The sequence below is a fragment of the Sebastes fasciatus genome, chromosome 18 (assembly GCF_043250625.1).
Source record: "Sebastes fasciatus isolate fSebFas1 chromosome 18, fSebFas1.pri, whole genome shotgun sequence".
Taxonomy (NCBI): Eukaryota; Metazoa; Chordata; class Actinopteri; order Perciformes; family Sebastidae; genus Sebastes; species Sebastes fasciatus.
Window position 1 is genome coordinate 20,062,276 of NC_133812.1, and position 25,258 is coordinate 20,087,533.

Genomic DNA, 25,258 nt, shown 5'->3' on the forward strand with positions numbered 1-25,258 from the left:
GTTGCAATGCAGTGCTGAGTGAGCATGTTTTGATGTCATCACATCTAAAGCTGCGTTCTTCTCATTTATGCAATACACAGTTCACACAAAGAAAAAAACAGTCACTCTGCCTGAAGTAATAGGGAGCAGTGGTGGAAGAAATACACTGTAAAGTCCTGCATTCAAAATCTTACTTAAGTAAAAGTACAAAAGTACTCACGTCAAAATGTACTTAATGTAGGCCTACCAAAAGTAAAAGTACTAATTATGCAGAATAGCCCGTTTCAAAATACTATATATTATATTACTGGATTATAATTATTGATGCATTAACGTGTTGTTTTTTTTTTGCTTTGTCATTTCACTCATCTCATGCACTATAGCAGATTTTCGGGACTGTCGCTGAAAACCTGGCAGTAACAAACGAAACTTGGAAGAGCACTGTATAGTGTCAATTTACACAAATTACTAGGGCTGTCAATCAATTACAATATTTAATCGCGATTAATTGCATGATTGTCCATAGTTGATCACGGTTAATCACAAAATAATCACACGTTTTATCTGTTCAAAATTCAAAATGTACCTTAAAGGGAGAATTGTCAAGTATTAATACTCTTATTAACATGGGAGTGGGCAAATATGCTTACTTTATGCAAATATATGTACATATTTATTATTGGAAATCAATTAACAACACAAAACAATGACAAATATTGTCCAGAAACCCTCACAGGTACTGCATTTAGCATAAAATATATGATCAAATCATAACATGGCAAACTGCAGCCCAACAGGCAACAACAGCTGTCAGTGTGTCAGTGTGCTGACTTGACTATGACTTGCCCAAAACTGCATGTGATTATCATAAAGTGGGCATGTCTGTAAAGGGGAGACTCGTGGGTACCCATAGAACCCATTTTCATTCACATATCTTGAGGTCAGAGGTCAAGGGACCCCTTTGAAAATGGCCATGACAGTTTTTCCAAAATTTAGTGTAACCTTGGAGCTTTAAAAATGACCCCGCTACAACCAAAAAATCGAAAGTTGCATTAATGCGTTAAAGAAATTAGTGCCGTTAAAACTAATTTGCGTTAACTTGCTACATGTATGAGCTTAAAATGTACTAATGTTAGATCTTCCTTTTTCTTTTGATCCTTTGTTATCCTTTGTGATTGTCATAAAACATGCTGTTTGCAGTAAGTCACCTTACAGCTTTTATGGTCATTGAAGTGCAAATGTGTCAAACATTTACCTCTTTGGTATTATTTGGAGCCATAAATGTACAGTCCAGAGATGTTTGTGAAGTCAGCTACTTGTTTGTGAGGCTGCTTTCCCTTTTTTTTATCAATAGCTTGGCATTTCTGACACAATAGATCCACTAATCAAAACCACACCCAGGCTTTTTTCCCAGATGTTTCAAAGATTGCTTAAATGCACTGTGACTCATATCTGAACTCCATGGGAATGTTTTTGTGTGACAACGTTGGCACACTAAGCAGCTGTTGGGTAATCATTCGTCAGAGAACAACCGTTAAATAAATGAATTCAAGATATTTCAATGATTTTCTGACCAGAAAGAAGATGAAGGATCAGTCAGCAGAAATGTACTCAAAGATAAAAAATATATTTATACATTCACATTACACATTACAGCAGTAGTAAAAAGACATAAAAGACAAGTATTCCCACAATGCCACCTGTAAAACTTATGAAATGTGTCAGTCTCTGAATGTGATCCCTTCTCTGTTAAACATGACAGCGTCACTTAATTGAGTGATGGTCGAGGGGGTATGGTATTTAAATCATGTATTGGGACATTTATAATATTAAAAAAAAAAACTTATAATATGCGAGGACCATAGTTATAGGTATGTAAATTCCTTATATATAATAATCCAAAGAATTCAGAAGTTGTTTGATTCCAAAATCCCTTCCATTAAACTGAATCTGTTTTATATTTATGGTCATATAAACCAGAATTTTTTATAAATCCTTAACGTTAACATCAGTAGTATTATCAGCACCTATTTCTATTTGTAACAAAACACCGTTTAGCATTTAATAATGCTAATACAGTACAGCTGCTGTAATGCTGCATTCATTGTCATTACTCACAAGTGTGTGAGCCATTAAAATCCCAAATTAATTTAATTAATAAATTAACTTTAGCATGCATATCTCACTTTGTAGAGTTGGTAATTAATTTTTTTTTTAGTTGTACAATTAGTGATAGTAAATTATAGATATTGGAGTCATGTCCTATTTGTAATTGGGCAGATTGGTACATTTACAGTAATGTGGTTACAAAATTAAAAACAAGAATGAAACATATTGACTTTCACAGACAAACAAAGAATATATACTATGAACATACAGCTCTGACCAGGTCAAATCTACACAACTGAATGACAAAGTAAACACAAAACAACCCTGCAGGGCCGCAAACGTTTGTGTTAGTTAAGGTAACATTATATATGACCTTAAGGCACATGTTCCTCTCTTTACTCGGTAAATATTTGCAGTGTTTTCATACACGTAGAGTATTGTCAGTTGTGCAGATGTGACATTTGCAGAGCCAAATACTCTGTGTATATATACAGTTCTTCGCTTGTTTGTTACCCCTGAGTTCAGTATGTTATCGGTCTTATTTTTAATCATGTAGCCACGTTAATAAAGGCGTTTGAATCTAATACAAAGCTGTAGTGGGATCTTCTTCCCCTCCTCTTTTTCCATCAGGAGCAGCCGCTTTTTTTTCGTGTTTTTCCTCAGTTGTGTTCCCACTTTAATTCCATTTTATGATAAATTCAACATGACAAGGACGTTGCATAATATTCCACAGCACAAATATCTCATTGTATTGTTGCAGTGATTCACCATTTCCCACAAAGCAATGACTTATTTTATGATGCGCGGTGATGCATCTTAAACACACAGACGAGTGAATTACATGAAATTAAACCCTGAATGACCAGACCCCCAGCTGTTTGACTACTTTAATGAGTAAGCTATTTATATGTAGCCAGACAGTGACCAGCAGACATATTTTCACTAACTGCATTGTTACTGGTGATGATATCATCAAGGTGAGTGAGATCACCCAGGTGACGTATACTGTACATCTACATTTTTGAGGCATCTTGTTTTGTGTGCTGGATTAACGGACAGACAGAAAATATATACAGTAAACCCATCTCTTACATACAGTATAAACAGTTATATAAATGATCAACTTCCTGTATGGGTTTTTAGGATTAGGGGCCTTTCTCAAACCGGACCCTCCCCACTCCCACTATGTGACGGAGTGAACTAACAGCTGAACAAAGCACCCCTTCTTTAAGGTGTAGGTGACGAACTTCCCTGTCTTCGACGGAAACAGGACCTGTCGTAACGTTTCGTAACCATGCTTTCGTATCAAGCGGCAACTGCTATACACAGCGCTAATAACAAGCTTCAGTGAGGTGGCAGACTCATTCACTCCACATAAAATAGGCCTTAAGCTTATGGAAAAAAATCGGAATTTGTTTTAGTGTTTTGGTGCATAAACAAGAAACATAAATATAGAATAGAAAAAAATTACAATAAAAATATTAAAACATTTAAAAAAAATATGTACACTGTATCTGTTTCAAATGAAAGAGCTTGGCAGGAATGTGCAAAGATATATTCTAGGGCATATGCAAAGGTAGGGGTGGGGGAACAAACCGATACAGCATAGTATCGCGATATTTTGCGTGTCATTATTGTATCGATACACGGATGTCAAGTACCGATCTTTTATTATATAAACTATTAACCTCTTAACAATCCGACGGCCGCTATTCTATCTTTCAGAAGAGAGAAAACCTCAATTGGAGGAATTGATTGTTTCCGACTATGTCATGTTAGCTTGTCGACAAGAACGCTAAATAACGCTACAAATTTACGCTAAATTTCGGCAAGGAAAAACTGGCATGGCCATTTTCAAAGCGGTCTCTTGACGTCTGACCTTAAGACATGTGAATGAAAACTTAGTGAAAACTGTTTCTTATTAGATAAAACAGATGTTGACAAACTGCATGATTTGGATAAAAGGTAATAAATTGCAACATATCTTATCGCAAAATGTTTAAAATCACCATAAGATCGTCTCGTGACTTAAGTATCATGATAATATCGTATCGTGGGGTCTCTGGTGATTCCCACCCCTATACAAAGGTTCACAGTATTAACAAGAATATGCATTATACAGAAATAAAACTTACTCCCATGCTTTTTTTTTTCTTTTTGTGCAAACATCTTCTCTGTTTATGAGCTGCTTGGTTTTTGGGACCGTCCCTGTAAATATACTACACTTAACAATCAAATGAAAACGTCTGCTGTTTTCTAGACTACACATTTGTTCCTAAATACAACTTAACAGTTGTCGATGTCCGTTTACGTACAGACGGAACTTGCATTTTGTACGTAACGTGTTCCATGACGAACACAAAACGCTGTTACACGCGCCCAGTTGATGCAGACTCAATGCATTAGTTTGGGATGGCACTTAATATGGCGGAGAGGGTGTAGGGGCTGGTTTGAGAAAGGCCCTGACTCTTATGTAATAGAGGACTGACCGTGGCACAATATGCATCTATTTTGGGGTCAGTTACATGCACACATTTGAAACCCCTTCTTTCTTTAGTTCCCTTAGTTTGGAATTCCTCACCATTTACAGCTTCACGAAAATGTATTTGACAAGATTTAAACACTTTCGGGTGACATGTTTATATCTTCTGAGCCATAATTGATGGCAGTAAACACTAATGCTTGTTTGATTGTGGAAACTGTAGATAAAGGTTGTGTGAGATTGGTATGAGTTGACAGATACAATTCCTGCTTCTTTTCTTTTTCGCCTCTAACAGTTGAAAGGAATTTTTTTAGGTCATAACGACTCAATGTCCAAGAAAAACCGAGAAACAGATGTGCATAGTTTGGCTCAGGGACAATCCCCTTAAAAATAACCCCTCATGTTTCACTAAATGAAATCCACCAACATTAATACAGTATATTCTAGACTATTAGGAGACTATTTCACCTGATGAGTCACTACTACAGTATATCTACAATGCTGAAGAACACATAACTTACTTTGGAAGAACCAGATCTTCCTATTTACATATGAACGTCTATATATTTCTATTTAAAGTTACAATCTCAAAGATATTCATTTTGTTCTCTTTGGCGGCACCTATTGCGATAATTGCAGGTGTTTTTTTGGATCTCACTTCCCAGAGATCCAAACAGTGTCAAGAATTCCCGGGAATGTCGCCACAGACTATCAGTTCATACTACTGCAAATGCAAGGGCTTTCATCAGTGGGCCATAGGCTCATTCACCATGGTGTTACCTCATGTGGTGATAGCCATTGACTTAACAGACATTTATTTAAATGAAAATCTTTGAGATTATTACTTTAAGAATCAATATAAACTTAAATAACTACTCTACGTCTTGTCCTCATAGCGCACTTTACCTTCAGAGTCCCCTTTCATAAAGCAAGTACAGGTTTGGGGCACATTGTCAGTCTCAGATAGTGGTTGTACAGGTTGCATTACACATAGAAACAGCCTCTGGTTTTGGTGATTTTGGAATGACATTATTGCGTCGAGGTTGCGTTGTGTTTCCCGTTGAGCTCTCTACCGGCACTTGATCGCCTTTCAGTAAGAAAGGGAAATAATTGGAGAGATAAATGCTTTTAAACTTGGTGCTACAGAAGCAGTAGACCAGCGGATCCAGCAGACAGTCCATGTAGGAGAGGACCATGAGGCCATCAAAGAACGCGGCAGCTCTATCCTCTCTGGCGTCAGGCCAGTCTTTGACCCGGGCGATCAGCAGAACCGCCCTGGCTATGGTGCAGGGGAGGAAGCAGACGGAGAAGACCACCATGACGGCGGTCACCAAAAACATTGCTCTCCTCAGCTTGGTCCTGTCCCCGACTGTTTTTCTCCTGAGCCGGTTGACGATGCGTACCGTGCAGTAGACCAGGATGACGAAAGGGATGAGGATCTGGGTGAAGAAGACCGTTTCTCGCAACTTGTCCTCCACACCCTTAAATCAGAAAACATTTATTTGTCATATACATCAACAAACAAATTTGCATTCTTGATTGTGCATTGTGTCCCTAAAAATTGTATATTGGGACTGCACCGGTTATCAGTTTAACCACTGTATATATATTCGGGCTGTCAAAGTTAACACGATAACACGTTAACGTAAATTCATTTTAATTTAGCTACTAATGTCTGTAACGCATTAACACAGCTTGCGCTTTTTAGGTTGTAGCGGGCTCAGTTTTGAAGCTAGAGTGAAGATACTGGCATCATATGAAACTAGAAAACCTAATGAATCCATTGGTACAAACTGTCATACTAGGTTGAGGGAAGGAGGCTGTATAGCACTCCAAACTTACGCTACGTTTTGGAAAACTGTCATGGCCATTTTCAAAGGGGTCCCTTGACCTCTGACACAATACCATTGTCTATTGTACAAAAACAATAGACATGCTTCCATCTTATCCACTGCACCATGTTGTGCATAGAATCTTATATATTATTTATTTTATTTAATATTTTATATATATATAAAATGTGTAATAAATGGTGAACAGCATCTCCTCCTTTATTGACAATATTAATATTTTGGTTTCAGCATATCTTTTCTAAACTGCGGCCCTGTCATGTTTAGTACAGTTTGACACACTCCAGGTTTAACACATCTCAACTTTAGCAATGCTGTGTTAAAAATAGCTCTGGAAACAGGCTCTATCTAAATGAGGCTGTTGAATGAGATAACCCTCATGGAGGACGCCATGGACCCACATCCTTGATGTCTGAATGATGTGGGTCCATGGCAATCCCGACTGGCTTTACTAAGAAAAATCTAAGGAATCCATTGATACCATGTCATACTAGCTTGTCGGGAAGAAGTTTAAATAACGCTCCAAAGTTAGGCTAAATTTTGGAGAGGAAAAACTGTCATGTCCATTTTCAAAGGGGTCCCTTGACCTCTGACCTCAAGATATGTGAATGAAAATGGGTTCTATGGGTACCCACGAGTCTCCCCTTTACAGACATGCCCACTTTATGATAATCACATGCAGTTTGGGGCAAGTCATAGTCAAGTCAGCACACTGACACACTGACAGCTGATGTTGCCTGTTGGGTTTCAGTTTGCCATGTTATGATTTGAGCATATTTTTTGCAGTACCTGTGAGGTTTTCTGGACAATATTTGTCATTGTTTTGTGCTGTTAATTGATTTCCAAGAATAAAAATATACATATATTTGAATGCAAGGATATTTGTCCACTCCCATGTTGATAAGAGTATTAAATACTTGACAGATCTCCCTTTAAGGTACATTTTGAACAGATCAAAATTGTGCGATTAATTTGAGATTAATCGCGATCAACTATGGACAATCATGCAATTAATCGCGATTAAATCATTTAATTGATTGACAGCCCTAGTAATTTGTGTAAATTGTCGCTATACAGCGCTCTTCCAAGTTTCGTTTGTTACTGCCAGGTTTTCAGCGACAGTCCTGAAAATCTGGTATAGTGCATGAGATGAGTGAAATGACAAAGCAAAAAAAAAAAAAAATAGTTAATGCATCAATACTTATAATCCAGTAATATAATATATAGTATTCTGAAACGGGCTATTCTGCATAATCAGTACTTTTACTTTTGGTAGGCCTACATTAAGTACATTTTGATGTGAGTACTTTTGTACTTTTACGTAAGATTTTGAATGCAGGACTTTACAGTGTGTTTCTTCCACCACTGCTCCCTATTACTTCAGGCAGAGTGACTGTTTTCACAAAATAATTCTGTACTTTGTGTGAACTGTGTATTGCATAAATGAGAAGGATGATGTGATGACATCAAAACATGCTCACTCAGCACTGCGTTGCCACATGGGCACAACTGGCAGCAATAATATAATTTTCCATTGAAGCCCAACAGTTTGGGCTGAATCATTTTCCGCTTTGTCATTTCACTCATCTCATGCACTATACCAGATTTTTGGGACTGACAGTGAAAACCTGCCAATGAAAAACGAAACTTGGAAGAGCAATGTATAGCGACAATTTACACAAATTACTAGGGCTGTCAATCAATTAAAATATTTATTCGCGATTAATCGCATGATTGTCCATGGTTAATCGCGAGTGATTGCAAATTAATTGATTGCAACAACAGCTGTCAGTGTGTCAGTGTGCTGACTTGACTATGACTTGCCCCAAACTGCATGTGATTATCATAAAGTGGGCATGTCTGTAAAGGGGAGACTCGTGGGTACCCATAGAACCCATTTTCATTCACATATCTTGAGGTCAGAGGTCAAGGGACCCCTTTGAAAATGGCCATGACAGTTTTTCCTCGACAAAATTTAGCATAAGTTTAGGAGTGTTATTTAACCTCCTTCGCAAGGAGGCTAGTATGACGTGGTTGATGCCAATGGATTCCTTAATTTTTCTAGTTTCATGTGATGTCAGTATCTTCACTCTAGCTTTAAAACTGAGCCTGCTACAACTTAAATAAGGTGCGTTAATGCGTTAAAGAAATTGGTAGCGTTAAAACAAATTTGCGTTAATGCATTATTATCACATAAACTTTTAGAGCCCTACAAATTACACATCCAGCATGGAAACATTACCGTAACCAAGAGATCCTCTTTTGTGGCACCAGCTTCTCGGTTGAGGCTGTTGCAGCAGTCAAAGTTCTTGAGCATGGTGGGAATGGTGAGAGGCAGAAGAAGCACCCAGATGATGATCGAGATCTGAGGAGATTTCTTGAGCGCTCTCAGGAGATTCTTTCGACCGGGGTGCACCACATTAAAGTATCGATCAATGGAGGTCACCGTCAGGAAGGCAATGCTGGCCCCTCGGTTTAAAAACAACATGAAGAGCATAGCTTTGCAGATTGTGTCGTCTTTATTCCTCCTCTCTCCGTGGATGAAGTTGTATGCCTTTATGGGCAAACAGATGAGCAGCAGAATGTCAGCCAACACCAGGTTGAAAAGGAAGATGTTATTGCTGTTGGATTTCCAGAATTTCAGCTTGAATATGAAGAGGTGGAGGACAGATGCATTCAGAGGCAACGCTAGGATCAAAATTATAATCATGACAGCTGCATAGAACTTATACAGCGCCTTGTTTGAGGCATCGCATTCCTCGCCATGGTGGAAACCAGATCCATTGGTTGTGTTTGATTCCATTTGAACAGTCAAATAATTACAAACTAGAAAGAGCAAAAGTTTTCTTATCTAAACTGACAAGGAAATCCCTTCACACTTAAAGTCTCTGCAGTCTCACCCAGCAAACACACACACAAAAAAAACCTGCCTAACAAGTTTCTTCAATGTCTTCAGTTTTTAATCCTCTCTTAGGTTTTGAATTCTTCTTTCAGTCCTCGTGTGTATTTCCATTCAGGTTTGAATGTCCTGTTTTGTGAGAGTCAGTATCAGGTCTGGAAGTGATTCTCTCAGAGGGCAGAGCAAATGGTTGACGACTTCTTTGAGTTTGCCTTGCAGTTCAGCTCCGTGCTCGTAGCTCCGCCTTTTATAGCCCGAGGAGGTGAGTCACCAGCTGCTTTCCACTGTTGGACCAGTGTGGCTTACAAGGGCCAAGACCAGCCTGTAACTTTTAAAATACAAATAACACAAACTCTGTTTCTTAACAGGAAACTAAGACATGGTTTAACAACAAACTAACCTCAAACTTGGTGAAATATCTTTGGTGACGTAACTCTAAAATCTGCATGCCAGGTTGAGCCCTGACAAGCTCTGTCAGATACTGATAGCTCCAGCTGATATGACTTTTGACAGACCGCCAATCATGGGAGAAAAATGTTATGGAAAGTTTTCATATTCAAAGCATACAGTGCTGCCGTTTCCTGGCACAAACTGTGAGAATTAACCATTTCTGCTACTCTGAGGGTTCAGTAAATCCCAGAAGCTGCTGAATGACTTACAGTTTATCATGAATGACAGCTTTTGAGCGTCTCAGCTCCCTAAAGCTGTACGTCTCCACCGCGGGATGCTAAAAAAACTAAGATAAATTCTCCTCAGAGTACGCAGATGTGGATCCCTGGGAATTGATGATGGATAGTGTAGGCACGAGGAGATTGACATAGTGCTGCTGTCAGTGATTTCTACTATGTAAGGGAAAGTAAATGAGGTTTGCGTGGAATGTAGAGTCCTAAGGGAGGAGAAGGAGAAGGGGGTTAACCCTAGGCCTCAGCTCTGCATGCCTCGGACTTTGCATGCTTCAAACTCCTTCTCTACTTCAGCTGCAAGTCCAGACAGCACGTTAGGAGTCAAACCGGTTTTAGAGACCTGGAGAGGACGTGACCTCATTCCAGATTCAGGATTTAAAAGCCGCCTTTATGCAAGACTAGACACATGAAACGTCAAAGCAATCAACAGTTATAGTACCTATATAATACATCTGTTTGTTTTTCACATTTCTCTCATGTCATGAATGGTTTTACTGCTTTATTGCTTTGATGTGGTAGTTTAGAGTTATACTGAGTGACTACAATGCTGGATTTAATCTAGACCTTGTTAGATGAGTAGCTCTTCTGATCCTTGACCTCCTCTCCCTCCCCTGTGCTTCTTCCTCAGCAATGATTTAATTGTATTTTGGGTTACTCAGTCAACTATGCAGTGGATCAAGTTAAATTAAAGCCCAGCAGTCTGGTCTGATACCCTCGGTAGCACAGTGATACTACCTAGCTACCTGGAGGATTAGTTTTATGACTAGGATTGATAGTAGGCCAATTTCATATCATATAACACACACACAGTAGACATGTATTTACAGTTACCTCTCTTATTATGGGCGTTTTTTGCTATGGATATTATGATGAATTTATGTACTGTAACATGTTTTTCAATGTAGATCTTGACAGAAATAATTAAAAAGAGTGTAGGTTGTTCCGAGTTGAGCAAACCACAGCTCAGTCTCATTTAAATTCAATAAAACTTGCGGTTTCTGTCCATGTCGTATTGCCCCTCTAGTTTTGTGCTTTCAGATTTAAATCGGCAATTGGCGAAATAAGTCAAAGTGATTTACGGGACACAGGTTCACTAGAAACTCCTTCAGCTCAGACTACAGGCAGCAAACAGCCCGCCGCGGACATACCCAGATCCGGCTTCGCTGCCGCCTTCGACCTGCAGTCGGAGCTCCGGCAGGAGGTGGAGAGGTGGACAATCACGCAATTAATCGCGATTAAATATTTTAATTGATTGACTTTTGGTATGCCTACATTAAGTACATTTTGATGTGAGTACTTTTGTACTTTTACGTAAGATTTTGAATGCAGGACTTTACAGTGTGTTTCTTGCACCACTGCTCCCTATTACTTCAGGCAGAGTGACTGTTTTTTTCTTTGTGTGAACTGTGTATTGCATAATGGGAAGGACGCAGCTTTAGATGTGATGACATCAAAACATTCTCACTCAGCACTGCGTTGCCACATGGGCACAACTGGCAGCAATAATATAATTTTCCATTAAAGCCCAACAGTTTGGGCTGAATCATTTTCCGCTTTGTCATTCCACTCATCTCATGCACTATGCCAGATTTTTGGGACTGATTGCCAATGAAAAATGAAACTTGGAAGAGCGATGTATAGCGACAATTTACACAAATTACTAGGGCTGTCAATCAATTAAAATATTTATTCGCGATTAAACACATGATTGTCCATAGGTAATCGCGAGTAATCGCAAATTAATCGCACATTTTTTATCTGTTCAAAATGTTCCTTAAAGAGAGATATTTAATACTCTTATCAACATGGGAGTGGGCTAATATCCTTGCATTCAAGTATATGTATATTTTCATTCTTGTAAATCAATTAGCAACACAAAACAATGACAAATATTGTCCAGAAACCCTCACAGGTACTGCATTTAGCATAACAAATATGCTCAAATCATAACATGGCAAACTGCAGCCCAACAGGCAACAACAGCTGTCAGTGTTTCAGTGTGATGACTTGACTATGACCTGCCCCGGTCCCTGCTGGGAGCCAACACCGACACCACGCTGCTGGAGGCCCAGGCCGTATTGCTGGGCCCGCTGGAGGGAAGGGAGGCACGGGGAAACCAGAACCAGGACTGAGCGGGGCAGACTGTCAGACTCTGCTGTAGTAAAATGAGAGGTTTTCTAAAGGGACTCTGGTGCTTGGAAACACTACCGCTTTTGTCCACAGGGACCACCAAATTCAACACAAGATTAAAGTTCCTCGCAGTAGAATGTAATATCTCATAGGTTAATTTTGTAGTTATTGAAATGAACAGTGATTATTAAACTAATAGGACGTGATCATGGCTTGTTTATTGTGAGTGTTTGAATCCAGCAGGACTCTGAGAAGTGTAGCTTTGCAGCATCAGAGGCCTGTCAGACAGATTAACAATCAGACGACTGTTCTCAGATTGTCAAGCCAACCTGTGACTCCAATAACACTTACTGTAAAGTTGTACCTGCTGCTACAACTCACAGCGGTGTCGAGTTTTCTCACTGTCATCCATACTATCTCACAGGAGGCTGAGATGTTTGGCACTCATCCAGTCACATACTTTTGGCCTCCAGCGGTTCACACAGTGAAGCTTTCCTTCACGTCCTATCCTGCAGACTCAATCCTTTCTGATCCATCAGCATAATGTACTGTATATTCAACTTTGTCTCCCACTCAGATGCAGTTACATCCAAAGAAGAGACGGCAGAGCAGAGACACTTCCCGACCACCACAGGGACTGACCAGACTGTACACCGAGATGGAGCCCAGGACCCAGCCAGGCCCTCTGCTAACACTGAAGACAGGTACTCAGACGCCTGGCCTACAACTCAGAACATGTGTTCTACTTCTTTGTTATCTTAACCCTAACCCTTCATTTGTTTTTTCCGTTTGGGCGCCAACGCTGATCTTCAGGGAGTGTGTAGAGGAGCAGCTGAAAGTGCATGAAATCTCTGAGCCAAAGCAGCTGCAGGTATATTACATAATAGTATAATATATAGCCTACAGTAGTTTACTGTGGCATAACTATGGAGGACGGACCCTGCCAAAATCATAAATAAATGAATGACCCCATGACACACGCTGAGTGACAGCCCCCTCATTTGCACAACAAGGCAGAAATGCATTAAAAAATGTAAAAAGGAATGTGTATAATTTAATGATTATGAAAATTATTTGTAAACCTTTAAGAAATTGTAAACATTACATAGATAGATATTTATATTTCTAACCCCTTTTTAATAGTTAATAACTGTTTTTTACAAACATTATTTGGATGGCTATTAAAAAGTTGCAACTGATGATTATAATACTTTGTTAAATGATTAATACATTTGTAAATCATCTACAAACATTATTTAGATAGGTAAATAATAATTTGTCAAAGGTTAATAATTGATTTCTGCTCCATCTATCTATGTAATGTTTGTAGATGTTTTACAAATTATTTCTTAAAGGTTTACAAATCATTTGGTAATCACTAACAAATACTTAATATAGATTAATTAATATAAAATATTAGTGTATAACAACAAACTGTCAATAAATAGTTCACTAATGTAATCAGACAATGTAATTGTTAGTCTCTTATCAGCTTTGATACAATATATAATTTATAAACTAATTATTTAATATTATACAAGCTAATGATAGAAGATCAATTTACCATTTATAAAGTGTTATTGAAGTGGTTGATAAAGGGTTGCCAGATCTGGTGGAATTTGTCTTCACTCCCTCTTAATGAGAACTTTTATTTCCAAATGCAGGTGCTGCATGACATCTTTCATAAGGCCAGAGTGGGTTGGAGCTTGTGCTTGCTTCCAGTTTAGTCTGCGTGCTAGCAGGGTTACAAATGTTATCGGTCTTTAGTTTTCATTTATTTATCGTGTTATTGTGTGTACTATTGCCCTTTCAATCTCAATCTTATTAATTGGCCGATACATTAGAACGTATCTTAGCTTTTCACCCAACTTATCTTAAGCTGCCCAAACCCATTTTACCCGTCCAATCAAATAAAAAGTCACCCGTGTGGGCAGAAAACAGCTGTAATGCATTCTATTAAATGTCAATATGAACATGTGCATGTGACTCATTCAATCTTTATTTTTCAGGACCTCAGAGGGATGATGAGGTTAACAGAGAGACGTTACTTCTTGCAGGAGGGTGAGGGCTTTTCCAGGATGGACAGAAATAATCTAAAGGTCACTGATCAGCAGGAGGTTCAGAGGAGGGCTTCCCTCCGCCTGCAGCTTCCCAGCAGGAAGTTAACCTCCGGCATCCAGAGGCGCTCCTCCGCCCCATCTACGGTCTTTAACGACGAAGGATCGCAGCTTGAAACCTTCCAGTCTTTGACCTTTCAGCCCGAGCGTAGCCGAGAGTTTAGGACTTTACAAGACTTTTGCTCTGCTTCATATAATCCTCAGACACCCGAGTGCAGCCAGAGGGAGACCCAAAGGATCCAGGGTCAGGCTCAGGTCTGCAGCCAAGAACAAACTCACTTCAACACTCCTCTCGTGTCCCAACCTGAAACTCTGCTTTTCCAAGTAAAACACACAACTGATATTCCTACAGGAACAGGCAGAGATGAGAAAGTTAGCCAATTACAACAGAAAAAGTCCACAGAGAAATCCCATTTGGAAGAACAGAATGAGACAGAGTGCATAATTAATCGATCACTGTCTGAGCCGACACCCTGTGATAGCAAGACCTTCACAGAGAAAAGGGCGAGGCACCAAGAAATGGAAAACATGGGTGAAACTGCAGGAAGGCTTGTTAATGAAGACGAGGTGAAGGGTCAGTTTGAATTCACAGCACCTCACAGACAAATGTCTGCTGTCACCTCAGAGGGTCTATGGGAACAATCTCTGCAGCAGAACAACACACATATCTGGACCCCCAAACGTCTCAGCGCTGCATATGAATCAGACTTATTGCAACATTTCAACAATTCCCCCCCTTTGACGGACAACAGAGTGTCCCCTCGGGCCACGAGAAACCAGGAAGTTATTGTTAGTTTTAAGAACGACCACATGGAGAGAGTCTCAAGCTTTAACATGGAAACTCTATCCACATGCTGCGATGAAACAAAAACACATTCTCATCTCTGCCTATGCAACAAGTCAAGACCAGGAAGCAGCGCAGGCTCAAACTGGGTCAAAGGGCAGAAACAAGCTACGACAACAGCAGCAGCAAGTCAAGTCCCAACACCTCTGAAACGCAGTACATTTCCCACGCATTCCACTACGAGAGGCTCTACTGGTGATGGTGGTGGCAGTGAGGATGAAGATAACCCACCCTCCCAGTGTCACCAGTTTCCCAAGCTCCCATCTCCTCCTCCCTGCCTCGGCCTCCAGGATTCCCATTTAAACCTTTCAGAGGATGATTATGCCAGCGAGGTTGAAGAAAGATGGATGTTTCTTGGGATCCAGAAACAGGACCAGAGTCTTGGATCTGGATTAGGGCCTCAGCAACAGTCCTCTTCCTCCAGCTCCAACAGAGAAGATAAAACCCTAAATTGTAATGGTAATTTTGACATATGTTTAAAGTTACAATCTCAAATATCTGCCTTTCGTTCTCTTTGGCAGAACTCATGACGATAAGCTGTAATTGCAGGTGTGTTTCTGGATCTTAGGCTGGTGTCATGTTTTATCAGTTGAGCATAATGCCAGCTTACACTTACACGCACGCACACGAAATGATGTGCAAATCTCAACAACAATATGCCACTGCTCTACATGTTGGCCTTTTCCAATCAGCTTAATTCATTATTATAGTTACTTCCCAGAGAGCGACGATTTTTCCAGCCCGTTCTCACTCCCAGAGCGCAACTTACCAACGCTCTGTCACGCCCATCGGCGTGTAATACCAAAGCTCAAGGCACCCCTTAGTGTTTGTAGGAAACGCTTTCAAGTAACTACAATGTAAACCCATCCGCAGCAACAGTAAACGCTCAGAGAAAGTGCTCCAGGAGTGTGGTGACGTAGTTTAAAGAGCAAAGAGACACACTAAGGGCAGGCAGACGGGCGGGAGGGGAGGTGGATGGGTCCAACAAACACAAGGCTTTCATCCAGGAGACCGCTGTTCATGTCTCGTGCGTTAAGTGTCACTTTCACGTTACAATTTGCTGTTCGTTCGTGTCCCGTGTTCACGTTTGTCTCATTTTCACTTTACAAACGTAGGCATTTTAAGCCCAACCATGATGTTTTTTTCCTAAACCTAACTAAGTGATTTTGTTGCCTAAACTTAAGCAAGTGTTTTTGTTTAATTAACAACGTTAAGCATGTGTTTACCGCGACCGAAAAGTGACGCCGAGGGGTCTGACAAAGCGTGAGTTTGTTTGAGTTTGAGTTGGAATGAGAACGTGTTGGATTTTTCCTGGGAGTGTCGCGGCAGACACCCAGTTTGTACTACTGCAAATACAAGAGCTTTCATCAGTAGGCCAATTGCTCAATCACCATTGTGTTCCCTCATTCAGCGTTAGCTAGTGATTTAACAGACATTTATTTAAATGAAAATCTAAAAATGTAACATATATTCTGGTCTGGTTTTGAGATTTTTGATTGAATCTGCATCTTACAATTGTGATAGGAGGCAAAATCCACCGTCCTCCATGTGTTTTGTTTATTATTACTTCACTTATATGTTTGTTTCAAGCATACAAAGCCTCAAATTATACAGGTAATTTCCATAATTCTGCCTCTTCAAAGTCTCTTTTGTGTATTTCTTCATGTTCAGGGCAGCAGAACATGTTGACAACACGCTCACTGAAACCAGAAAAGAAAGCTGATGGTCCAGATGTAACAAAAAGGGCACTTCTCAGGTAAAACCAGCTTGTGGTATTCTGATAGCACTCTACTATACTACTCTACTACTATCACATGATCAACAATCTGCCACATCTCGTAGCATCGCTGCATTGGCCCAGGAAGTGTTGTAGGCTGGTGTCATGTTTTATCAGTTGAGCATAATGCCGGCTTACACTTCCTTTCTGGTTTATCATCATATCTTTTCTCTCCCTCTACAGATCGCACGCACACGAAATGATGTACAAATCCAACAACAAAATGCCACTGCTATACATGTTGGCCTATTTCCAATAATCTTAATTTGGCTTACACTTCCTTTGTGATTTATCATCATATCTTTTCTCTCCCTCTACACATCGCACGCACACGAAATGATGTACAAATCCAGCAACAAAATGCCACTGCTCTACATGTTGGCCTTTTCCAATCAGCTTAATTCATTGTTATAGTATCAACAACACAAAACAGTTTTACAAGATCATAATGAGAGCAGTAATGGAGGAAGAAGTTGTCCTTTAAAGACCTTGTTTAACTATTAGATTGATATCCTTGAAGGCATTCATGTTGCCTCAGAATGAGTTGCAATAACTTTGTTGATCCCCTAACTTTTTACCTAGCGCCATCATCAGGTCAAATGTTTAATTTGTCTAATACTTAAAATACCTGCAAAACTAATATTCCCATCAGTCTCAGCAATGCTTGCTGTGTTAGGACTGTCCTCGACCAAAGACATTCTTAGTCGACTAACACTAGTTTCTCCACAAACAATCACACAAAAGCACCACTTTAAATCTTGTGCTTACCAGCTGTGCTCATAAGTTTATTGGAAATAAGCCATTCGGCATGAAAAAAGCATAAAAAACGACTAATCAACTAAAGAAATCTCAGTCGACTAAAACCAAAACAAACGACTAATTGACTAAGAAGGGGCAGCCCTACTTTGTGTTCAGTGCAAATAAGCAAATGTTATCATGCTGACACGCTAAACTAAGATGGTGAACATGATAAACTGTTTGTCTTGTTTTATTATTATTTATAATATTTTGCATCATTTCTTAAGTTGCTCTGTTTATATGCAGAGAGAGAGTGGATCGGAACGAGGAGCTGAAGACGGGCTGCAAAGGAGATAACATCCTCTCTGACAGAGAAGAGAGCCAGGACACGAGAAATCAACACAGTCTGCACAAACTGGAAACCAGCGAAGTCCAGGTCAGTTTTTGGTGGGAGGAAATGTGTCTTGGGCTACGTTCACACTGCAGGCAAAAGTGGCCCAAATCAGATTTTTTTTCATAACAGTGTGAACGGCTCAAATCACATGGAATCTGATATTTTCAATCCTGACTCATGTGGTCCTAAATCAGGTACAGGTCAGATTTTTTTGCAATGCGACCTCAGTCTGAACAGTCATATCGGCATTCACATCACAATAGATTGACATTCGTCACAATTCTGCGCAGGCGGGAGTCACTCAGTAACCCGTCCCTGTTGCCAGCTAATACAACCCAACTCCTAAGCGCTTTCTCAGAGGGATGTGTTGCCTGAGCTGAGAGTCTTGCCGTGAGAGTCTTGTGGCGAGGCGCTGACAGATGTAGTTGACATCCTGGAATTGTGGATGAAATCTGTTTTAGTGAAGCCATCCACGTCACGATCCCACCACTAGAGATCTCACGAGAAACGATAATTTGGTATCAGACTGATGCCAGAGATCTAGAAACTGGTTTTGGCACTTGTTTTTCTATAATACCGCAGATACTGTCAGGGCTTGAGACTGATGGCGCCCCATTGTCCCGGGGATGATTATGATACAGTGTGAACAACAAATCCGTACAACAGTGCGCTGCGGGAGACGTGTGTTCATAATCGGGACTAGTTCACACTGGAATCTGATATTGGCCTCATTTAAAAAATAATGTGAACAGCCAAACAAAACAATCTGATCGGAGCAATAATTGGATTTGATTAAACAATAGGATCAGTTCCACTTAGTGTTATCCACCTCCAACTCTGTAGTTCTATCAGGCTGTAGCAACACAGGTATATTATACTTGTCAGTAGGTTAAATTCATTGTTTGATTGTGTCTTTTCAGGGTGTGTTGACAATAATAACAAGATAAAACAACGCCCGCCCATCCCTCAAGCCGTACAAATATTGATTTGGCAGCTATTATGCCTCAGTGTTGCTTAACAAACTAGCTTTTCTCATGACATCATTGTCCTGTTTCACAACACCACCTCTCCCGCCAAGCTGCGTTGACACATTTGATTGCTCCTCATAGACACGAAGGACGTGAACTGCTTCCTCGTGAAATCACACTAACCTGTGTCAGAGCCATGCCTCGATAATAATTTACTATCCTGCATTTCTGAAAAGCTCGTTCCAGTATTCCCTTAAGCCATGAATGCCACCCACACCTGTTGGTGCGGGGTATTTTGCAGAACTGGTACCACCAGTGTTGCATTGTGCATTTGCATTTAGTAGATAACAAGCTCTTTAATAGTAGTACTTCAACAATGCTTTCATGCACCACTTCAACCTTTCAATGCAAGGACAAAGAGTCTGAAGTAAATGTGAAACCCTCTACTGGACGACAATAGATTGTGTTGTTGTTGTAGATGGTGTCATGAATGTGAAGCAGGGTGCTGCTGGGAAATTACTGTACCTGTAATTTGTCTGGCTAATTCTGAAGCTACCCGGAAAACTAAAATGGTGTTTTCATGTAAATTGAATTTTGATGATTCACACTCTGGCGAATGCCTGCAAGCACGTATTTTCCTATTCATTAACTTTGTGTTTTTGAGACAGACCTAAGCGAGTTGCTGCATGTCTTTCATCTAATTTCCTTCACACACTCATCAGACTGGAAATGATTATCATTGCCTCGTTTGAAAGTTAATGTCAGGAGGCGTGGTAACAGCAGCTCTTATTTGACTGCCAAAGAAACTTAACATACCAACAGAGTGCTGTGCAAACATTGTTTTTGTGTAGAGGGTTGCCAAGTGTTATCTCCTCTTCTACATTGTATAATGTACTATATTTTAGGATTACAATGCAACAACTGCTGGTAATAGATTGTTCATATAATTTGATATCATGAGTTCTTAAGAAAAGACGGAGTCAGCTTTTATTCCTGGCAGATCAGGATGTAGAACTCAGATAATCAGCACTTCCAAGTTTCCTAAAAATCCTAACAATTTACCCAAAAAAGGAAGGTCATATCTCAGCATAGCCACACTAGACCCCCATATACACTCTGTTGCCAGTTTATTAGGTACACCTAGCTAAAACTAACGCCACAATCCTGCAATATATCCTCCCTCCACAAAGGTTATAGGGTTCAGCTTTTGTTGATTTGATATTTTGGAGGCTGCAGTTTGTGGTGCTGTTGAACTGTATTATGTGTTACTGACAGGTGTGTCTATTATTTTGTCAACCCAATTCAACCCGTTCTCAATCCCAACTCGTCAAATACCGCCATAAATGTTAAATGGGTTGCATTTATATAGCTCCTTTCTAGTCGTCCGACCGCTCAGAATGCTTTACACATGTCAGCATTCACCCATTCACACACACATTCATACACTGATGGCAGAGGCTGCCACACAAGGTGCCAACCTGCCCATGAGGATCTAATCTATATACCCTTTCACACACTGATATCAGCCTTCAGGAGCAATTTAGGGGGTTAAGTATGTTCCTCAAGGATACTTCGACATGTGACTGGAGGAGCCGGGGATTGAACCACCGACCTTCCGGTTCCGCTGAACCCAGCGGCGACCACAGTGCAAACCGCGTGCCGTATGAAAGGCCTATAAAGCAGTTTCAACAAAAAGAACAATGTCTCAATCATGGTGACTGAATCAATTCAACATATATCTTCAGTCTCATTACATGAAGTGAGTTAGTAAAACTGATGAAATTGTCGCTATAACATTTTGAGGATCTTTTCTAAAACAGCAGCGTTACGGGATATTGGTACTATGAATTGTGTGTTTCGTTTTTCATTAGACAATAACGTGATTCAACAAAATGTAATCAAAATATATTCATATGAGGTCAATAAACAGCAGGACTTGGACATTATATACAGTATGTATATAACATATTTCCTCCAATATGTTCCAGCTGAAAATGTTGAAAATCGAATTATTTGCCGTGTTCAATAATTAATGATATAATATAATTCTGTAATTTTGCATTTTGACCCCAAACTTAGTGGTGTAGCAGACAAGTGTTGCACTATGACGTGCTAAAAAATTAAAAACTAAGTAATTCGGGGAACTTCAGTTTGTCATCACCTGTACGGTTTTGGTGTCACTTTCGTTTTGACTGAAATTCCCGGGAAGTTGTTTCCTTATTCCTGTAGGACACTCTCATCATCAGGTGTGATGCAGAGTTGTTAAACACAGCATGGCGTAAACCTGTGCAAACATTTACAAACTCATTACATACTCCCACTTCGTCAAGTCAACACATGACTCACATACGGAGCCTATGTGTATGTGTGTGTGTGTGTGTGCAGGCCCTCAGGCTGCAGATGGAGGCCCTTCAGCAGCAGTTGAAGCAGAGAGAGAATGATTGGTCTGTAGTTCGACGCCAGCTGGAGGAGCTGATCAGAGAAAACTCTGAGCTGAGGAAGACACTAACAGTTACGCCGCAGTGCTGCCTAGTGGCCGGACGATATACTGCACAAACATACCCTCAACACCAGGAGGGACAAACAGAGGTAAAATATACTATATGGTCTTCTTCTCTTCAGGTCACAAATCACATCATAACAATATGTAATCTCCCCTATTTTATCCTTATTAATAGTTTGTCAGTCTTATTTTACCCTGAATTGTGGTACCTTTAGGTATGCTGTAGTTTCACGAAAGCAGACAGAAATATCTGCAATAACTCTCCTCGGACAGTTGCCATGGGGGTGTCATTGGTGATGGCGGGGTCCCCTCAAACAACAGAAAAACTAGAAAGAAAAGAAAAATAACAAACTCACTCATAATGGACTGACTCCCTCCTAAACGTGTGGCCCAAAGCAATGACACCCATGAGAAAAAGATAAGAAAACTAAATACAAGGAGACAAAAGGAAGAAAGAAAAAAAAGGTGACTCTGTTAGCCCTCACCGAACCCCTTATTATTAATTGATTAATTTACCTATTTATTTTTACTTTACTATTATTACTTTTACATTATTATTATTATTATTATTATTATTATTATTATTATTATTATTATTATTAGTAGTAGTAGTAGTAGTAGTATAAATTTGATTATTATTACTATTATTATTTCATTATTTTAAAATTATTATTTAGGTAGTTATTGAACTTATCAACATTATTATTATTACCATTTACTTACCTATTTTTTAAATTTTATTTATTGAATTTTTTATATATTAATTTATGTCTCTCCTCCTCCTCACATACCTGCACATTCCTCTGATCACAGTTATTAATATATGATGAATATTGTACACACTTTCATACATGCACACAAACAGTTGGAATACTCCCACTAACAAAAATTATGAAACGCCTGTTTCATAATGTCTGTATATTTCATTACACCTTTGTCTTTCTAATGTGTCACCTGTTTGTCAAACTGACAACAAAAATTACAAAAAAATAAATAAAATAACGCTCCTCACACAGACTTGTTTGGTAAAATTTTCTGTTAATAACACATATCTACATTCAGATAAATGTTGTCCTCAAACACTCAAAGCTGCCAGCCCATTGTTCCATTTAATTTGACTGCTGTGTAAATCCTGTTGGTATCAAATGATTCTAGTATATAGTACACTGTTAAGTGGTCTTTAAGCATCCTGGCAATAATTTATGAGGACGGACAAAAGATGGTGTCAGAGCACTGACTGACCTCATTACATGTTTATGAAGTGAAAGTTGATACGCTCCCTGTGCCAGTTCTGTCACTGCTCAGACTTGATTTTATCTTCACAACTTAAAGGGTTACTAAAACAACTGTAAACTATGAAAAAACTGTATTGAAATTTAAATAAATCAAGGATTCAAGCTCTTTCAGGGCTAATAAGGATTATATTTCATATAAATAATTGCCCTATTAAAGATGTACATTTCTTCATAGTAATTCCAAAACGAACAGTCACCCACATGGTTACCTGCTAAAGTATATTGTAGAAATTAGTCTAAATTACCAAAATCTTTCAATCGAAAACTGAACCACTTAACCACCATGTTGCCAATTTGATACTGAAATTTCTTTATCTCCCCAGATGGAGCAGCTTCTCTCTAACGGATGCAGCCTGGTGGCAAGTAAAGTCACTTCTGCAGACCAGAAGACGAAAACAGTCACATTCTTCAACGGAGACGTCAAACACATTTTAGAAGATGGGAAAGTGGTGAGCTCTGTGGCCGCCTTTGTTACCTTTATGTATGTTTAAAAACTTAATATTAGGCTTCAGATGCTGTAATAATCAGTGAGATCCTTTTTTTGTTTTCATAGCTGTATTTTTGTGCTGCATCGACCCGATCAAACTTGTCAATGACGTTTTTTTTTTCATTTGGACCACTAAGATCATGCTAATGTGTGTTACAGGTGTATTACTATGCTGGTTCACAGACAACTCATACCATTCACCCGAGTGGTCTGGAGGTCCTTCACTTCCCCAACAAGCAGATTGGTAAGAGATTAAAACAAAAGTAAACAAAAACAATGAGATACTGGTACCGGACCCCCAAACTGCTCCCTGGGTAGCTGTATAGTAGCTGCCTACTGCTCCTAATACTAGGATGGAGAGTCTAAATTTTACTGTGTGCTGTACTATGTACAATGTGTTACGATAAAAGTTGATTTACATTTAAATTTTTTATGATTTGATGAACAGAAAGTATCATTTTAAACCTATTTTATCACTGTTCATTAACATCTCTAACAGAAAATGGAAAAATTTGCCAGACCTGCCAGTCCTGTGTATGACTACAGCTCATAGTCTTTCATTTATAACATGTGTCTTTCTGTCACAGAGAAGCGACACCCCGGGGGAAAGAGAGAGATCTTATTTCCAGACCAGACCATCAAGTATTTGGAGTCTGACGGCAGCGAGAGGACGATCTTCCCTGACGGCACCATCGTTCTCCTCTCACCGTAAGACTGGAGTCTCTGCTCTATTTCAGGATCAGCTTCAGGGTGTCTTCAGGGTCAGACAGCCATGCGGCTTTCATTAAAGTGGCAGCTAACAGGGACCCTCATAAATAAATGACACCATGAGGTAACCAGGACAGACACTGATATCAAACCCTGAACATTTGATTGAGGGGATGGAAAAATCATCTTATCTACACTATCTTACAGTGTCATGTTCTGTTGTCCATCCATCCATCCATCTTCAACCGCTTATCCGGGATCGGGTCGCGGGGGCAACAGCTCCAGCAGGGGACCCCAAACTTCCCTTTCCCGGGCCACATTAACCAGCTCTGACTGGGGGATCCCGAGGCGTTCCCAGGCCAGAGTAGAGATATAATCTCTCCATCTAGTCCTGGGTCTTCCCCGTGGTCTCCTCCCAGCTGGTCGTGCCTGGAACACCTCCCAAGGGAGGCGCCCAGGAGGCATCCTTGCTAGATGCCCGAACCACCTCAACTGGCTCCTTTCGACGCAAAGGAGCAAGGACTCTACTCCGAGTCCCTCACGGATGACTGAGCTTCTTACCCTATCTCTAAGGGAGACGCCAGCCACCCTCCTGAGGAAACCCATTTCGGCCGCTTGCACCCGCGACCTCGTTCTTTCGGTCATGACCCAACCCTCATGACCATAGGTGAGAGTAGGAACGAAGATTGAACGGTAGATCGAGAGCTTTGCCTTCCGGCTCAGCTCTCTTTTCGTCACAACGGTGCGGTAAAGCGAATGCAATACCGCCCCTGCTGCTCCGATTCTCCGACCAATCTCACGTTCCATCGTCCCCTCACTCGCGAACAAGACCCCGAGATACTTAAACTCCTTCACTTGGGGTAAGGACTCATTCCCTACCCGGAGTAGGCAAACCACCGGTTTCCTGCTGAGAACCATGGCCTCAGATTTAGAGGTGCTGATTCTCATCCCGACTGCGTCACACTCGGCTGCGAACCGATCCAGTGAGTGCTGGAGGTCGCAGACCGATGATGCCAACAGGACCACATCATCTGCAAAAAGCAGCGATGAGATCCTCAGCACACCGATCTGCAAACCCTCCTCCACCCGACTACGCCTCGATATCCTGTCCATGAATATCACGAACAGGATTGGTGACAAAGCGCAGCCCTGGCGGAGGCCAACCCCCACCGGAAACGAGTCCGACTTACTGCCGAGGATCCGAACACAGCTCTCGCTTTGGGCGTACAGGGATTGGATGGCCCTGAGAAGTGCCCCCCTCACCCCGTACTCCCGCAGCACCCCCCACAGTATCT

General features: G+C 40.3%; 2 protein-coding genes across 4 annotated transcripts in view; one reads left to right on the top strand and one right to left on the bottom strand.

Annotated features, from left to right (window-relative positions):
* Positions 1-23,984, top strand: part of LOC141756483 (uncharacterized) — a 51,243-nt gene extending 27,259 nt beyond the window's left edge. The window contains exons 6-14 of one of the 3 annotated variants that reach the window (XM_074616234.1): positions 12,710-12,836; positions 12,946-13,003; positions 14,142-15,546; positions 16,765-16,849; positions 17,915-18,044; positions 21,356-21,559; positions 23,092-23,217; positions 23,415-23,499; positions 23,843-23,984. In XM_074616234.1, coding sequence (XP_074472335.1) covers positions 12,710-12,836; positions 12,946-13,003; positions 14,142-15,546; positions 16,765-16,849; positions 17,915-18,044; positions 21,356-21,559; positions 23,092-23,217; positions 23,415-23,499; positions 23,843-23,967 — 2,345 coding nt within the window. In that variant the 3' untranslated portion in view covers positions 23,968-23,984. Of the gene's footprint in view, positions 1-12,709; positions 12,837-12,945; positions 13,004-14,141; positions 15,553-16,764; positions 16,850-17,914; positions 18,045-21,355; positions 21,560-23,091; positions 23,218-23,414; positions 23,500-23,842 lie in introns of all 3 variants that reach the window. The other 2 variants (XM_074616233.1, XM_074616235.1) reach the window with 2 other exon arrangements.
* On the bottom strand, positions 192-9,569 carry LOC141756484 (12-(S)-hydroxy-5,8,10,14-eicosatetraenoic acid receptor-like). The gene is made up of 2 exons (XM_074616236.1): positions 8,663-9,569; positions 192-6,051 (listed from the first exon to the last, which is right to left on the bottom strand). Exons 1-2 carry the CDS (start codon positions 9,221-9,223, stop codon positions 5,530-5,532), a joined length of 1,083 nt encoding a protein of 360 aa, XP_074472337.1. The 5' UTR covers positions 9,224-9,569; the 3' UTR covers positions 192-5,529.
* Positions 23,985-25,258: the final 1,274 nt, after the last annotated feature.

Excerpts from the sequence above, each read along its gene's own strand:
- LOC141756484 (XM_074616236.1), bottom strand. The coding sequence starts at position 9,223 with ATGGAATCAAACACAACCAATGGATCTGGTTTCCACCATGGCGAGGAA. Across the intron at positions 6,052-8,662 it reads AAGAGGATCTCTTGGTTACG|GGTGTGGAGGACAAGTTGCG; the intron begins GTAATGTTTCCA and ends TTCTGATTTAAG.